This window comes from Dromaius novaehollandiae, chromosome 12 (assembly GCF_036370855.1).
Source record: "Dromaius novaehollandiae isolate bDroNov1 chromosome 12, bDroNov1.hap1, whole genome shotgun sequence".
In the NCBI taxonomy this organism is placed as follows: domain Eukaryota; kingdom Metazoa; phylum Chordata; class Aves; order Casuariiformes; family Dromaiidae; genus Dromaius; species Dromaius novaehollandiae.
This window is the reverse complement of record NC_088109.1, coordinates 25,986,750-26,002,987: the sequence shown is the minus strand read 5'-3', so window position 1 is coordinate 26,002,987 and position 16,238 is coordinate 25,986,750. Positions and strand designations below refer to the sequence as shown.

Sequence of the window (16,238 nt, the reverse complement as noted above, 5' to 3'; positions counted from 1 at the left end):
CTCTGTCAAAGGTTACGCTAAAGCTAATCCTGAGAGAATTTAGCCCATTGCCTTAATAGGTCGTTCCGAACACAGCATTTCCACCAGGACGACACGGAGCTAGATTTAGCTTTCCTTTCATTTATTCAATGGGAGTTTTGTCACTCTTTCTAATTAAGGGCAAAAATCAAGTCCAGTGAGGCCTCAGCAGAAATTCTCCCAGAGAGCCGCATTTTCCCCGAGACGAGCAACGGCAACGCTCAGCCCGGGCGCGTTGCAGGGGTGCGGAGCGCAGGACGGACGTGGCAGAGGTGCTCCCGCAGCAGGGACGTCCTCCGCCTGGTCCTCGTCCTCCGCCCGCCCCCAGCCTCGCACCCCGTCTGAAACTCAGGCACCTAAAGCACCAACAGCCACACAACTGTGCTAGAAATAAACACTACTTCCACGGCACTTTCTAATACAAGAGCCACACGGCTCTTTCACCGCATCAGTATTTCTCTAAACCGTGGCAAGAAGTTCTGACATGTTGCAGGCAGAAGCAAAGCTGATGCAAAAATGCACACTTCTGAAAAACACCTGAAAGATACAGGTAACAGCATCCAGAATTAAGCATCAGCAGAAAAATCCTTTTGCATTTTTATTATTTCCAACTGCTCATCAACTGTCCTCACCCCATTCCTTAGTATTTTATGCACAGCTTTGACTTGCAAGTAGCCGCCCAGCACATGCACTCCTTATGCTCCCACTGTTCCTTTCCAGCTCACTTGGATCACCCATCCCCTCCCCTAAAACCATGGAAAGGGCTTTCCTTTTCCCTGTTCCTTTGATTCAGAAGATTCACTCCAGAACTAATTTCTGCGATATTGCACCTATGAGTTAAGCACCAACAAGTTACCGTGCCTTATCTGTCGGCAATCTTAGGCCAAAGTTGCTATTAATTTCAGTTTTAGCAACTTTTTCTTTAAAAAAACACTTGGCGTTTTACTCTTGAGACGCTGAAGCATAGGAGGGAGCAGAAACAGCTATCTGGCGAGAGGGAGGAGCGTCCTTAGAGGCAGACGACGAGCCCGCGCCCGCTCTGCCCGGAGGCCATCCGTAGCCGAGGCCAAGGAGCCGGGGTTTGCAGGGGGCAAGGTGGGAAGAGCAGGGGGAGTCAGGCTGGTCACCCGCAAGGGGAAACTCCTCCCCGAGATCCTCCCCCTTCTTTCAGCTTTTATCGTTAAACGAAGCAATGGCTTCGAGCTGGGACATCCAAATAGCTCTTTTCCTGAAGGGCTGAAATAAAAATATTTTCCCCACTTTAAGAAGAGACAGACAAAAAGCTCAGCCCAAACAAATACTCCAGACACTCCCTCCCTGCAGGATGAGGGGATTTTGTAACTTGTAAATTGTAATTTATGGGACTAGATTTAGGTCCAAGTCCCAAAATAAGCTCTTAATCCATGTGTTGCCTTACAGTTCCATACCGACACTTGGCCGCAGAGCCAAGCAGGTTTCCACACCAAGATCAACTTGCTGCTCTGGGCGAGGGCTGCAGCAGCAGCGTCCCCCAGCCCAAACGCAGCGACCTGGTCTCGCGGAGGGCAGATCCGCACCAGGCAGCGGCACCGGCCGCCTCCGGAGGGGAAGCCGCCTCGGGCAGGAGGGGCTGCGCCAGCCTTTCCTGACGAAAGCCCGAGCGTCTGGTCACGGGGACCAGGGCCAGTCGGCACGGACCCTCAAGAAAAGTCTGCCAGGGATAAATGACTTTGTGATCTAACTGTTTAAAGTTATGAGCTCTGACTTTCAACAGCAGAAATGAAACCGCTCGCACAGTCACTGACAGTGTTTACTCAAATGAGCACTGCACATTCAAGTGACTGATGAGATGGCTCTGCATGAATGATCACCGCACTTCGTGTTTACTATCTTCATCACCGCGTACCCACACTGCTTGGAAGTGCTTTGGGCGGAAGGGGGACTCGGCAGATGCCCTCGGCTGAAGGCCACTGGCGGGCACAGCCTCTAGTAGGTGGGAGCACGGTGTCTTCTCCGGGGACGGAGCAGCCATCTGGCACAGAGCTCCACGGAGAGCTGCAGAGGAGCTCTCATGGCAGGGCAGGAAGAACTGCATCTGTGAAGATGTTTTCCCAAGCATCCTACAGCCCCTGATCAAGCAACACAGTTCATGAAGTGAATAAAACAGCTGAGTCTCCCTTACTCCCCTTGAGTTTTCAAAAAGCTTTGAGGTTTGGACTTAGAGCACCCGTTCGGTCCCGAACGGAGCATTAGGGGAGGTCTTGCCTGCACGCCCGGTGGAGGGTCCTGCCCCCTCCGAGATCCCCCCTCATCGCAGCTTCCACATGCAGCTGATCCACTTTATCACAGCAGCAGCCACGCTCTCATCCTGTTCTATAGCTTGTCTGCTTTGCGGCTCTGCAAAACCCATGCTAGGGAACTGAAGGAGAAAATTAGGAGAGGAAAAAGCCTAATATTTGTATTAACTGAGCAAAACTTTACATTGGCTTTGACTAGTGCTTTTTAATTAGCTGGGTTATTTTCTTCTCCTGAAAAAGTTACTGACTTTTGCGACAACAGCACACAAGTCCTGGTGCCTTTTGCCTCCATGGTGCAGTTGAAATAGCTCCAGTAAAGCACAAAATGCCAGCCATCATGCTTTATCTTTGTTTTTAGTTTTAACTCTCCATGTAGAATTTAATCTAAACAGCCCCTTTGCCAGACGATGCCTTCCTGCTCATGCTGCTTTAATTTCCTCAGAAAGAATCCCATAATATGCTAGGCAAGACATCAGCAATAATTAAACCCAACAGTGACTGAAAAAATCAGTTTTTCGAGGCCTTGCGACGAGCCCTAATGAATGCCAGACTCGCCCAGCCTAGCTGCGCCACGCGGCCAAGCCAAACTGAAGCCTGGCAGCTCCTCTCCCGTGCCCAGAACAGTGCCCTTCTCGGGACTCAGCGAACCGGCAGCCATCTCCCGCACCGGCGCCCGCGTCCCTCTGCACACGCGTTATTCAGCCAGCCAAGTCCTGCATTTTTTCCCTGTTTTTGTTATGCCATTTCGTTTCCCTTCTGAAGCACAGACGAGCCGGGACTTCTCCTTTTTTATACCATTGTGCTCGGCCCCAGCCGAGGCGATACGAGACCGGCGGCTGGTCAGACGCGCCGCGTTGCACCCCCTCGCTCCACGCAGGTTTAAGCTCGGCTTTACCCGGTCACCGGCAACCGCGAGAAGACAGGTCACGCCAGCACTGCACCCCCACCGCGGGCGCGCTGGGCTCTTCCCTGCACCAGTTCAAACCCGGTTAAAGCCAAAGATGCCCCCTCGCCCTTCGCCCTGGCGAGCTACACACCAAGCCTTCTGTTTTGGGCCGGCTCTGGGGGATTCGTGCATTCGGGAGAGTTTTGGATCATGTATTTTCCCTGAGGGCACCGCAACGAGGGGAAGCGGAGGGGGCAGATGTGCCGGCACGGGACGAGGCGAAGCGGAGGGGGCAGATGTGCCGGCACGGGACGAGGCGAAGCGGAGGGGGCAGATGTGCCGGCACGGGACGAGGCGAAGCGGAGGGGGCAGATGTGCCGGCACGGGACGAGGCGAAGCGGAGGGGGCAGATGTGCCGGCACGGGACGAGGCGAAGCGGAGGGGGCAGATGTGCCGGCACGGGGGCCCAGGGGCGGCTGCTCCGCGGGACCCCCACGCACCGGACGCGCTGGCGGCACGTTTCAAAGCTGGCAGGACAGCGGGACACATCCACCTCCGAGACGGACGGCCCTCCCCACCCCGCAAGCTAGGGAGGATTTCCGAGGACAGCGCGGGCAAGAAGCTTCTCGGCAGCTGGCTCCATCCCTTGACGGGGAGCCGAGCCCGCGGTGCGCCCGGCAGCCCCACGGGGACCCGCCCGCGGCACCAAGGGGGGATGATGGTCAGGGACCCAGGCAGGGCTGACAAGCATCCAGCCCACCTCCTAACCACGCAGTGACACAAAGACACATCAAGCAAGGTCACAAGACACCTCTTTCCAGGCAACCCGTCCCACACAGCTTTGTCTAGCAATGAGCATCGCTTCGGTTTGGCACCACACCAGGAGGGACCCTCGGTCATCCCGGGTCACTCATTCAGAGGACACTGGAAAAGAGCTGGGGTCTTCCAGGCCAAGGCAAGCCTTTCACAGCCCGAGCAAGACGGGAGAACTTTTCCCAGAGTGTCTTAAATCAACGGAGCGGTTCCTCCAGAGGAGGCAAGACCAGCAGGCAGAGTCCTTACACGAGCTGACCTAGCTGGCAGGCAGCTGCTCTCCTGGCAGGAGCTTGACCAAAGTGCACTTCCCACACGGAACCCAGCAGGAACCCAGCTGCACCTCTGGAGGTGCCCACCCGGGGCCGGGCAGGCCCAGCGAGCGCCCGCATCTGCCCCCCGGGCGCGGCATGCAGCTAGGTGCGCCCGCGCTGCCCGCCCCCCGCGCGCTGCCCCCCGCCCCGGCGCAGCCCCGGCGCCTCCCGGGCTCCCTGCTCCGCTCGCAGCCGCGAGCGCGGAACGGAGACCAGCAGCAGCCGCGCTCCGGGGCGCTCCTCCCCCCCCCCCCCGCGCCGCCGGCTGCGCTCAGAGCAGCGGGACCGGGACCGGGACCAGCCCCGGGGGAAGCGGCGGCCCCGCGCACCCACCTCGTGCCCCCCGCGCTCGCTCGCTCCCTGCGCCCGGCTGCGCGGCGGCTCCAGCGGCTCCGGCGCGCCGCCCGCTCGGCCCCTTTCATTGGCGGCCGCAACTCCCTCGGAGCCCCCGCCGGCCAATCCGCGCCGCGCCGCAAACTTTCTCGGCCAATGGCGCGCGGCCGGGGCGGGGCCGGGGCGTGCCGGCTGGCCGGGCGCACGTGTGCGCGGGTGCGGAGGGGCGCGGAGCCCCCGGCCTTGCGCAGCCCCCGCGCCCGGCACCCCGCTGCTTCACGGCGAGGGCTGCGGAACAGAAGGGAAAAAGGAAAGAGGAAAGAAAGAAAAAGGGAAAGAAGAAGAAAAAAGGAAAAAGGGAAAGAAAAAGGGAAAGAAAAAAGAAAGAAAAAGGGAAAGAAAAAGAAAGAAAAAGGGAAAGAAAAAGAAAAAAGAAAAGGAAAGAAAAAGGGAAAGAAAAAGAAAAAAGAAAAGGAAAGAAAAAGGGAAAGAAAAAGAAAAAGGGAAAGAAAAAAGAAAGAAAAAGGGAAAGAAAAAGAAAGAAAAAGGGAAAGAAAAAGAAAAAGGAAAGAAAAAGGGAAAGAAAAAGAAAGAAAAAGGGAAAGAAAAAGAAAAAGGAAAGAAAAAGGGAAAGAGAGAAAAAAGAAAAAGGGAAAGAGAAAGAAAAAAGAAAAGGAAAGAAAAAGGGAAAGAAAAAGAAAAAAGAAAAGGAAAGAAAAAGGGAAAGAAAAAAGAAAAGAAAAAGGGAAAGAGAAAAGAAAGAGAAAGGGAAAGAGAAAAAACAAAAAGGGAAAGAAAAAGAGAAAGAAAAAGGGAAAGAGAAAGAAAAAAAGAAAAAGGGAAAGAAAAAAGAGAAAGAGAAAGGGAAAGAGAAAGAAAAAAGAAAAAGGGAAAGAAAAAGGAGAAAGAAAAAGGGAAACAAAAAGAAAAAAGAAAAGTAAAGAAAAAGAGGAAGAAAAAGGGAAACAAAAAAACAAAAGGGAAAGAAAAAAGAGTGCCCCAAGGATACCTTTAGCCCCTTCCCCAGCCCGAGTCCGGGGCCGCTCCCCCCCGCGCCCCTCCTGCGATGGCAGAGGAAAGGCCGCAGCCGCCCAGGCCCTGTCTGAGGCGGACTGACGTCCCCCCGAGCCCTGCCGGCGCTGCTCTGTACGAAGGTGGGCCGGGAGGGCAGGGAGCGGGGGGCTCTGGGCCGCGGTGCCGCGGGCTGCCGCCGGGGCCGGGAGCGGAGCGGAGGGGCCGCTGGCCTGGCCGCAGCGCGGGCAGGGCTCTCCGGCAGCGCGGGGTCGAGGCCGGCGTGGTGGCGGGTCCCGGGCTGGCCACCGGCCCTGCGTGCCGCGGGCTGGAGGGAGGCCAGCCGCCAAGGCGTGGAGGCTGCAGCGTGCGGGGGAAGAGGGCTTCTTGAATCAGACAAGAATGTGCTGGGTCAGGTCATCGCGGAAGACAGACGTGAAGTATTTTTAGCAGAGGACAGTGTCTAAAATCATGCTTTCCTTGTAATTTTAGTGCCTGTTAAATGTGAAAGAACAGTCTTTTACCTCTCGGTTTTCTCCGTGTGAAGCAGCAGGGTCTCCTCCAGCGCTCCCAGCAAACCACGCTGCCTGCGCCTGCCCCGCGCCTGCGCCTGCCCCGCGCGGAGGTCCGAACACAGGGCCCCTTTGTGCGGGGAAAGCGAGAGGCTCCTGGCGCGGGTGCGCTCGGCGCTGCCCCGGCCCCCCTTCCTCTCTCCCCCGGTGTTCCCGCTTCCCAGCCCTGAGCCCGGGAACGGGGGAAGCCGGCGCTGGAACAACCCAGCCCCGGGGCCGGCTGCCTGCTTACGGCCTGCGACGAAGGCCGACCCGGCGGCACCGCGCACAGAAGCCCAGCTCCACGCCGAACTGCCTCTCTGCAGCCTAACTACAACCTCCTAAGCACTCGTGTGTTACGTCCTCACATAGCCGGGTACTTTTTCGCGATTTCTTGCCTGCATTCCTGCACAAAATGGACGCAGACGCACTGCACTCTCTTCTACCTGCGCTTTGTTTAAGAGCGCGTCGTGGCTAGTGATGGCCCTTCTGCCGCCCTGCCCCTGCCTGCGCCCCGGCCGGGTTTGCTGGCGCTCGCGGTGCGCCCTGCCCCAGCACCTGGGCACGCGTTGCAGAAACAACTGAACACGATTCTTTTTGCAAAAAAGGAAACGGTGAGCCGAGGCAGAGCTGGTGCCTCACGGGGAGGAGGCTGGAAAGAGACGGCCGCACCGGCACTCCCGGCCTCCGGCTCCGCGCTGGCCGGCTGCGGCGGAGGTGAGGGTGTTCTGCGGTTCCCACCACTCGGCCTGCTGCCCCGCCTGCGCGGAGAAACCCCGCCGGGGACAGGGAAACCGGCACGGCGTCTCCCAGCACAGCCTCCTGCCCCAGGTCTCAGCGGGTGCCTCGGCGTGCTCAATGGCTGTGATGATGATGATGATGAAGTATCTTTTTACAGACTGAGCAATGCTCGGGCTTTCTCTGCAGCCCCTCTCCGTTTCCAACAACGTCGGCAAGAACGAGGGGCACTGGGTACCGCACAGGGTATGGCCCTTGGACGGTGCTTTTGTTGAGTTCAACAGAAACAATCCAGGTGATAGAGCTGCATAGGTAACACTGGCCTAACGCAGAAAATGGGCTGAAGGCATTTTGGGGCTGGATAACCGATGAATGAAAGCAATTGATTATGTACCCCGATAGGCACAGTGAGTTTCTAAATTTTTAGAGGAGATATTTGAGTATATTTAAATAGAAGAGAGATCTTCAAAATAATCTGGGTTAAAATGCTGGTTAAAAAGCAAACAAGGAACCACGCTAAACGCTGGTGAGGAATTCGGGAGAGAGAAAATCCCTCTGGGAGAGGGTTTTAACCTGACCTTGCAGAGGCATTTTGAGACTGAGCATAGGGAATAGCACAGGGATATTGTTTTTCAAACTCATGTCATGGAGGGTGGGCATTTGGCAGCCAGAGAAAGCATTTGAAATGGCAATGCGATGACATTATCTCATTTTCCTGATACACATATGCACGTGGAAAATAGGAGAGAGCTTACGAAGGGAGTTTTCAAACCTGCAGGGCACGGAGGTACGCAGTGAGGGGGGTCTGCGAGCATTTCCCCTGCCACACACCTTGCGGGTACCCGGCCACGTGCACCCAACAGTGGCTCTGACCAAGGTGCCGCCTCCTTTCATGTGGTTTCACCCCAAATCAAGGGACTTCACACCGCTAACAGGCTCCATCTGCTTCAGAACACAGCCTCTGCCTAACATATCCCGTAGCATCAAGAGCCAAGGAGGGGAAAGCTGCCGCTTTCGTGGCTTCCCCAGACGTTGTGCAGGATGAGATGCCGCCAGTCAGGGCTCGTCCCTGCCAGGGACGGCGGCGGTGCCTCGGCCCGCTGGGCCCGTCGCCCCCGCAGCCTTCGCGTTCGGGGGCAGCTGCTTAGGTGCCTGTTCGACCTCACACTGGCTCACATCAGAGAGACGTATTTCATACGAGCATGGAGAGAAAGTGCTTTGTTTACTGATGGCAAATGCATGTTGCAGGGATACTTTGCAGTTGCTTTCTTCACACAGAAGGGCTAGTTTTATTTTTGGTTTTCATTTTTAGTTTTAAATAGCAGTTGTGAAGATGCGCGCACAGCACGCCAAGGCGGATGAAGAGACTTCCCCAGCGTAACAAACGCTATTCGTCAGCGTGTAAACAATGGTTTGCACAACGTGCAATTAGGCTGCTTAATTTCTTATTATTCAAAGATGACAAAACCAAGATTTGAGTAAGATTCAAAAATATTCTAGATGCTTGTATCTACAACAAAAACATCTGAAATTGTTATAATTAATGATAACACACAGCAGTTATGGCAACCTGCAACTATTTGTAGTCAGAATGAGACACACTATCACGGGCAGAGTATTTCCAACCCCCTACCAAGAACACCTTCCGAAGCACCTGAGAGTGGCTGCTGTCGGAGCTGGGAAACTGGCCCAAGCTGGATTTTAAATATTTTCATTTCTGGGTTCTAGCTGACTCAGTCTGTCATCAGGAGTGAACAGTCACAAGTGTCTTTGAGGATGGGATTTGCTTTTAGCGTCACAGCAGATTGCTAAGCAGAGATAAATGCAGGAAGAGAAGCACTTCCCATCAGAGACGAAGGAAAGTTAGAGCCTGCATGGAGGAAGGCTTGAATGCACAAACTGTGTCACGGGAAGGATTCCAGAGTAAGTTATCACCGACGGCCTCTGAATAATGAGTCTGTGCTATACTTAGTTCCTTGCTAGGAAGAGACAGAATCATCCTATGACTAAACACAGCTAAATCTCTGTAGTAGTCGTTCTCCGTAAATTGATGACAAATTGACAAAGGGGGAAAGATGCTCAGTTATCAGAAATGGAGCAGCAAGAGATTTCAGGCTTCCTGTTGACTCACTGGCAGTTTTTAGCAGGACAAAACTATCCCCGCAGAGGTGTCCTCGGACTATTGCTTCCTGAAGCGCATGCAGAGGTCAGCCGAGCTACAAAGACACGGGCTTGTACCCCAGACAAAAAATAGTTGCTAGCTGATATAATGGCAGTAAGAAGTTGAAATTAGTAATCATTTCTCAACCAGAGTTCCTTTCTTTTTCTGACAAGATGCTGAAGATTAAGCTAGACTTCCCGACTCCTTTAAGTTCTTTTTTATTGGTTTGTCAGGGTCAGGAGTTTACTAGAACCACTGAGGACAGAGGAGGATAAAACATATTAGGTCATCTGTGGAGAGCCGTCTTTCCTAGTGCATCATTCCCTGTGATTTAAAACGTCTTTAGCAATACACATTTCTCAGGTCAGATCTGTACTTTCTAAGATAGATTTTGCAGGGTCCAACTCAGTTGAGTTTGCAGCTTTATTCATTATTTATATTCCTGCCACTTACATTGTTTCAGCCTTGACTTTGAGGAAGACAGCAAGCAATGTGAGCGCGGCAGCTGCAGCTTTCTGGCCCTTCCGACTTTTGAATCTGGAGAATTGAGATTGTCCTCCCTGCACCTCACCGAATCCCGAAAGCATTCAGCTGAGACTCACCTTGGCAGAGGGGTAACAATTTGCAAGCCTGGCCCTGCGTGGCTTGTGCATCAAGGTTGCTTCCTTGAGTTGGCAAGCACAGCTAAAAAACAAAATCTTGTTGCAGCAGAGATCCACCAAAAGATGGGAAGACAGGAGTGAAAAAAGAGAAGAGGCCTTCAGGTGGTGAAGGCTCTCTGCTATCGGAATTGACAGAATTCCTCTGTCGTTACGCCTGGCACATGATCTGCCAGACTGGGTGGACTGGACTGTGGCTTCCATCTCCCCTCCTCCCCCCGGGTGTCAGCACACACTGCCTGCGGGTGACAAGGGACACGTGGCATACGCCTGTTTGATGACCCACGCAGTGTCTGGTCCTGGCGCTAGGAATCCAGGTATGCTCAATACACTTCTGAGTGTCGGGCGTTGCATCGGGACTGCCTTTGTAACGGGCACAAACTCCCGCGCTCTTGCCTGTGCTTCTCTGCTGCAGGTCTTGCCAGCCAGCACACGAGTCCTCCTTAACCAGCAGCAGCCTGGCTAGTCCTGCTTAAAGTGCTGCCCAGTTTTTTACTGCAGCTTTAACAACACACAGTGTACATCAGCCAGAAGGACTGAAGGGAGGCTGGAGGGCTTAAGAGACCAAACCTGCAGAGAGAAGGTTAGAGAGGCTGGAAGCCCTTGTGGAGGAGAGAGGCAGCACCGGGAAGGAGCAGAAAGATGTTTCTTCAGATTTTGTGAATTTCTCCAGGAATCCCACATGAAGGAAAGGGCCAGATTTCTACCCGGAATTTATGCTGAATTGTTTTGTTGTGAAGAAATAAAATGCATCCCTGAAGAAAAAGGAATGAATCCTGGAGCTGCAGAAAATGAATTTTCATATGCTAACCAGAGGATTGATGCCACCGGCCTGAAAGAGCTAATATGATCCTCGCATTGCAATCAATACTGCTGCTGGCCCACGGGGCGAGTTCACGCTGATACCGCTAATTTAAAAGAGCTCCATTGGTCTTGCTCCTTGACTGATACAAGCGAAAATCTGGCACAGAGACAACAGAAATGGACAACGACTATAAATATTCATGATGCCATGAATTAGTTCAAGTTGCAGACAACGCGTTGTAATGGGTTGGTGTGGACTGCTGCGTGTTTGGTGATACGAGTCTGTGTATGGCTTGTGACGTCTTTTGTCTCTTTGAGGATAGTTTGTGAGCTGCAAATCAAGAAGATAACACTATGCTTAAAGGGATTTCTTCAAACTATGCTACATCATCTAGTCAAGAAATTTGTTATTACATTCTTGGCTAGTTCTCAATTTTTCTCTTTTGTACAAACATAAAGGGCTAAGTGGAGTAGAACACACTGCTCCACAGCTGCTTTTGATTAAGTTTTTGCCCCTATTCCATGAACATAGTGATAAAAATATAGATTTGGTTGAAATCTTTTTAAAGAAATTTTAATCCCTTGGACTCTTAATCAGAGCAAAGCAATCAAAGGAAAATAAGACTGAAGAGTAACTAGAAGAAAGTAATCAAGAAGGCAGACAAATGACAATTAAAACCAGGCAGCTCCTTTTCTGTTGATTAACAAATAAAACAAGCCAATTCCTGTATGTGCTGATTTTACCCATGGTTGTGAACAGATGTAATATTGCAGTGGGAAAAAAAATACTGCATTTTCTACTTTAAGAGATATTTTGTGGCAACATACTATGTTTTTTCACTGGTTGTAATCAAATGAGTCATCTAGTTTATAGTCAAAAATAGATCAAGTAATGTACATTAAAAAATACAGCAGCAATACATGTGGTTATGAACATAACTGTTGCGATATGGCTTTCCTAATTTGGCTATATTCATGCAAGATTTTTCTTCCAAAGCTTTCCACAGTTAGTTTCATCATCAAAAGATTATTTGTAGTGAGTAAAGCTCTTAAAATCATGGATCAGTCTGAGTCTCTGAATTCTGTAATACTATCTGTAAAGTAATAAACAACATATAGTCTTTATGAAGAAAATTAATCTTCCTTTTCGCCTTTTACTTTGAGTCTCAAAGGCTTTTTTCTTTATTTTTGTCTTGACTATGCAGGTCACACTAAATTGCTTGAGAAAGCAGTGGGTGTTTGCAAGGAAAATACAAAATGTCCAGGAAAAGGTGCTGGGGAGCGGAGGTCTGCGTGCAGCCTACGCAGGTGGCTGTGAGCGGGGACGCGTGGCTCCCGGAGCACGCTGGCCACGCGTCTGGATGGGGATGCCACGGCGGGATGCCGCGGTGGGGCTCAGGCGGCACGCGGCCAGAGACCGGCCCGTAGAGGCACTGCACGGGGTGGGCGGCGGGGCCTGAGCTGCGGCACGGCCCTCTCGCACCAGCAGAGGTTTGGCTGAGCGCTGTGAAACTGGGAGCCTGTAAACGGCAGAGACCTACTGACCAGCAACCCTCGTCTCTTATTTGGGATGCAAAGTGCGTATAAATAAAGTAGCGGCCTTCTGTTTCAGCACTGCGTCAAGTGCCTGTGTTTGCATCACACTGCTGGAGTTGTTCTTATCTGCAGACTGAAATGTTACGGCATTTAGCCTTCACTACCAGAAAGACAAATGGTAGAAGTGCAAGAACATAAAAGTAACAAAAGCAGTTTTGCAGATCATTGCAGTTAAAAATAAACAAACTAGAACTGACCTTACCTGACGCTAGGCTTTAGAGTTTGGCACTTAGTTTTATGGATTAAATGGTGTGTCATTTTGACGCTGAGTCCTCTTTTAATTTTCCAAAACTTACATCTGAAAACAACTGAGGAATCTCAAAAAGAAAAATAATTAAAACAAAGATTTCTGCTCTAAGTACAGTCTTACTTGAAAAACAAACCCGAAAGTCTCTCCCCCACCCCCTACCTTTATGCCTTCTTTTAGAGAAGAATTTAAGACTAGCTTCACATAAAACACGCACCAACACCCACCAGCCCTGCTGAATGCATCGCTGCACCCCTGAGCGGACACAGGATGAAATACTTCTCTCAGTGTCATTCATGAACAGAACACTAATTTTAATGTCCAAGTTATGATTGGTTTCCCACTTTTTGCTGTTGTTGTTGCCACTCACAGCACAGAAGTTAAGGCGCCTCACTTATTGATTACCCATGTAATCATGCATACTGTTTGGAAATCTCTGCTTTGGTGCGATAAAGTGTTTCCATTTAAATTGATATTATGATGCCCCAATAATTCTTTTTAAAAGGTTGTCATATCACCCCAATTATTCATTGTGGAAGGACCCACTGTGGTTTGACAGTAGGTGTCCTGTTTTCTTAAATTAACGATATAGTGCATAACTGCTAGCATATATTTAAGCTGCCATTTACTATAGTAATAAATATTAATCAACCTCTAAAAGAAGAAATGTGCCATTGTTGGAAGGAAGTAAAAGAAAATTTTATGTTACCCTAGGCTGTCTAGTTTCTGCAGGGACATGAGAAAAATGGTGTTTATCATTTGGTATTTCAGTAGAAAAACACTGTAGGGTCTTTCTAAATCCATCGAGCTTAACTGGTTGTCCACAAGCCCAAAAAACAACGATGGATTTAAAAGAAAGCATTTATTTCCTTAGAGTTTAGCTAGAGTTTATCAAATGTTCTTGTGAGTTTAAACCATGCACTGCTTAAAAATGAAAGGCATCTCTGTACTGTACGGGGTTTTTTTGAGCAATTGCAGACAAAATCACAAATGTAATAGTTTCCATTATTTGTTCAAATGATTACAAGAGCGGCAAACAGCACAGAAGGGTTTCAATTCAAGTATGAGGTTACATGCCTAAAAAGTGAGCCTAACTCGAAGTGATAAACTCTGATTTACAACACGACTCTTGCAAGCGCGTTCACTAGAATGGCACCTCTGTAACCGCCTCCGCACCGACTCCTGCTTCCCCACAGCTAATTACTGTATTTGCACCACTGGCATGAGCTCAGGAAAGCTCTCTTGACATCCCAGGTTTCAAGCAGAGCTCAGAACAGTATATGATAACGTTTTCCCCTACTTCGCATGAGCCCTTGTTAACGTCTCCTCTTTTATTGTTCTTTAGGTGTGGAAGCTAATAAAAACATATTTGACGAGCCCGGAGCTATAGCCATGCGTTTACACAGTCACATTCAACAGCTCCAGAAGAGTAAGCAAATAATATTCTTTTTATACTTCGACAGTCTGAGGACAGGAAGCAAGCAAGGTCTGTAGAGAGAAGTAATACCTTTCTTTAGACCCACTGATACAATTGAAAAATGTAGAGTTGATGGAGTTATGATCTGATGAAGTCTCTGAGTCCAAAAGCTTGTCACCTTTTTCCAAATATATCAGGCCACCTAATAAAAGATATTTCCCCTTATCTTACCCACATTTTGTCCAAACGAATTTGAAGGATAAGGAACTTAACATGACCTGCTTACGACAGCAGGGAAATTCTGCGCCAAAGTGGCAAAGGTCAGATGTCTGGATTTCCAGTGCTGTGCTGGAGCCATAAAATCCTCTTTTCAATGGCAGAGATTTTTCTACTTCTGTTAGTATAAACTCCACCTATTAATCAATAATCTCTTTTTTTAGTTAATGTTTAACTGAAAGAGGACTAAGACTTCAGACTAGCTGGAGATCTGACACACTGAAATCTTTTCTTAACCTTGCTATGAACGTTTACAGGTTGGTTTAGGCTCTTAGTTTTTCAAAAAGATCTGCTCTGCACAGAAGGAGTAGGCCATTTTTCTCTTATTTTAGTTTTGGTCTGTAATTGGGAATCAACCTGCCAGTATAAATTTTCTCTTTTTTCAAGAGCCAACTACGTGAGCTATTTCTGTGGTACCCTGCGCTTACGGACTTCCTTGGGGGACATCTCTACGAAACTGGGCGACCGAGCCCTAGGTGTGTACCTATGCACATCTTTAGGCAGCTGAAATGCCTTTCACAATCTGGCTCAAAAAACAGGAGCAAGTTAGGTTGGCAGCCCTTTTTTAATCACTAACGGTGAATTCCCTTTCTTTTTCCCTTTCATTTCAGAGTAGATCATTCACGTTCCAGCAACGCAGCGTAGGATTTCTGTCTGTGATTTAGTAGGTATGAGTTACCTACTCCTGTCTCAAATACTTTGCCAGAAGTCTGGCGTGCAACCCCCCTGACATTACACGGACATTCTGTGTATTTATCTCCATTCATCCATTAGTTTTGTGTTAATCTTGTTTATTACCTCGTTGTTACTCCTTAAAAAATGTCAGCTCATTCATCTCATGGAGGCTCCCACTCAGATGCTGTCTACTAATTTGATTTAAGGCGCTGTAACTCTTCAGACCTGTCACTAGAAAATATGCCCTCTTGGCTCACCGCGGCTTTAAGAAGCTCACAGTCTGAATCAGCATCGAGATAGATGGATTATTAAAACACATCTCTGTCCAAAGAGTCAGGATGGGAGACAAGCATATCTGAAAATAACACTTCCCAATGAAAGCCTTAACGTTTTTAATCGAGTTTGGTCAAGTGCCGTAGAGATGTACAAAGAGCAGGGTCAGGTGCTCTTTCCCTAGTCTCATAACAGCAGTCACGAAAACTCAGAAGGGGCAAGAGGGTGAAATGGCACCTGAAATGTTACTGCCATACAACAGTCCCCAGTCACAGCGTGGGGATCCTGTAAAACACATTAGTTCACCCTGACACACTTCACAGCTGCGTAATTCCCTGCGCCTCGGCTGTCTTGCAGCGCTGTCCGGATGAGAGCATGCCCCCATCGACACCCGGGTCGCTGGCGAGAAGATGGCCCCGCGGCTCTGAACCCTGCCGAGGGCCCGTGCCCTGCCCACAGCACCAGCGGCAGAGCGGAGAGAGAGGATCGGAAATGCTGCACAGGTGACACAGGATGACTGACACATTCTGAGCACATTGGTGGTGATTTCTGAGGAATGCAGCACTGAAACCTGTAACTGTGAATAAATGTGAGGGGGAGAGGATGTTTCATAACTTTAAAAGATAAAGTTATTTCTGTTCTCTAATTGGGTCTTTGAAACATATCTCTTCTGGGAAATTAATATAGATGAGAAACATGCTCAAGTCACCATCCAAATAATACTAATATATTAATATTTTAATTCTGTAAAGTAGGCTCAGTAAAATAAACAATGCCACAATGTAGAGCTCATGATGTGCAAAACAGAAAGTCTCCTACCTGCTCTAAGCAGCAATAATCATGTTTAATGTAAGCTATACAGCTTTGTCCTAGAATGACTGTGCAGAACATTTTTCTATGTATGCATCATGAATGGAGCTGAAATACTCTAGAATAATACCAGCTGATCATAATATAACAGGAAAAAAATGAGGGAATGGTGGTACAGCTTGCAGCATACATGGATCCTAAGCAAACAGACTTTTTTACTCTTCAGGCTGTGGCTTCACAGTCATTAACACCAAGTCTGTGTCCTGTCATAGGGCTCAGGGTATAGATTTGATATAGAGCAGGGCTGTACACACAGTTAAACGTCCGTTCTATTAGCCAGCATGCGCAAGGTGATATTGATGTTGGCTTGTGCTTTGCTA

At 49.7% G+C, this 16,238-nt stretch overlaps 2 protein-coding genes across 8 annotated transcripts in view; one reads left to right on the top strand and one right to left on the bottom strand.

Annotated features, from left to right (window-relative positions):
• LMCD1 (LIM and cysteine rich domains 1) overlaps positions 1–4,749 on the bottom strand; it is a 38,277-nt gene extending 33,528 nt beyond the window's left edge. Inside the window, exon 1 of one of the 2 annotated variants that reach the window (XM_026099665.2) lies at positions 4,641–4,749. Coding sequence is in view for 1 of the 2 variants with exons in the window: in XM_064519240.1 (XP_064375310.1) it covers positions 4,641–4,729 (89 nt within the window). In the remaining variant the exon portion in view is untranslated. The remainder of the gene's footprint in view (positions 1–4,640) is intronic. The other variant, XM_064519240.1, reaches the window with a different exon arrangement.
• LOC135329719 (uncharacterized) lies at positions 4,701–12,160 on the top strand. Of its 6 annotated transcripts, none has more exons than XR_010391313.1 (3): positions 4,702–5,794; positions 6,144–8,863; positions 9,565–11,294. XR_010391313.1 is itself a non-coding variant. In XM_064519244.1 (2 exons), exon 1 carries the CDS (start codon positions 4,797–4,799, stop codon positions 5,754–5,756), a length of 960 nt encoding a protein of 319 aa, XP_064375314.1. In that variant the 5' UTR covers positions 4,701–4,796; the 3' UTR covers positions 5,757–5,794; positions 11,770–12,160. The 6 variants fall into 6 exon arrangements, 4 of the variants coding, with proteins under 4 accessions (XP_064375314.1, XP_064375313.1, XP_064375312.1 ...); XR_010391314.1 differs by having other exon boundaries at positions 6,144–10,077; positions 10,176–11,294; XM_064519244.1 differs by lacking the exons at positions 6,144–8,863; positions 9,565–11,294 and adding an exon at positions 11,770–12,160 and having other exon boundaries at positions 4,701–5,794.
• The last annotated feature ends 4,078 nt before the right edge of the window (positions 12,161–16,238 follow it).

Excerpts from the sequence above, each read along its gene's own strand:
- LOC135329719 (XM_064519244.1), top strand. The coding sequence starts at position 4,797 with ATGGCGCGCGGCCGGGGCGGGGCCGGGGCGTGCCGGCTGGCCGGGCGC.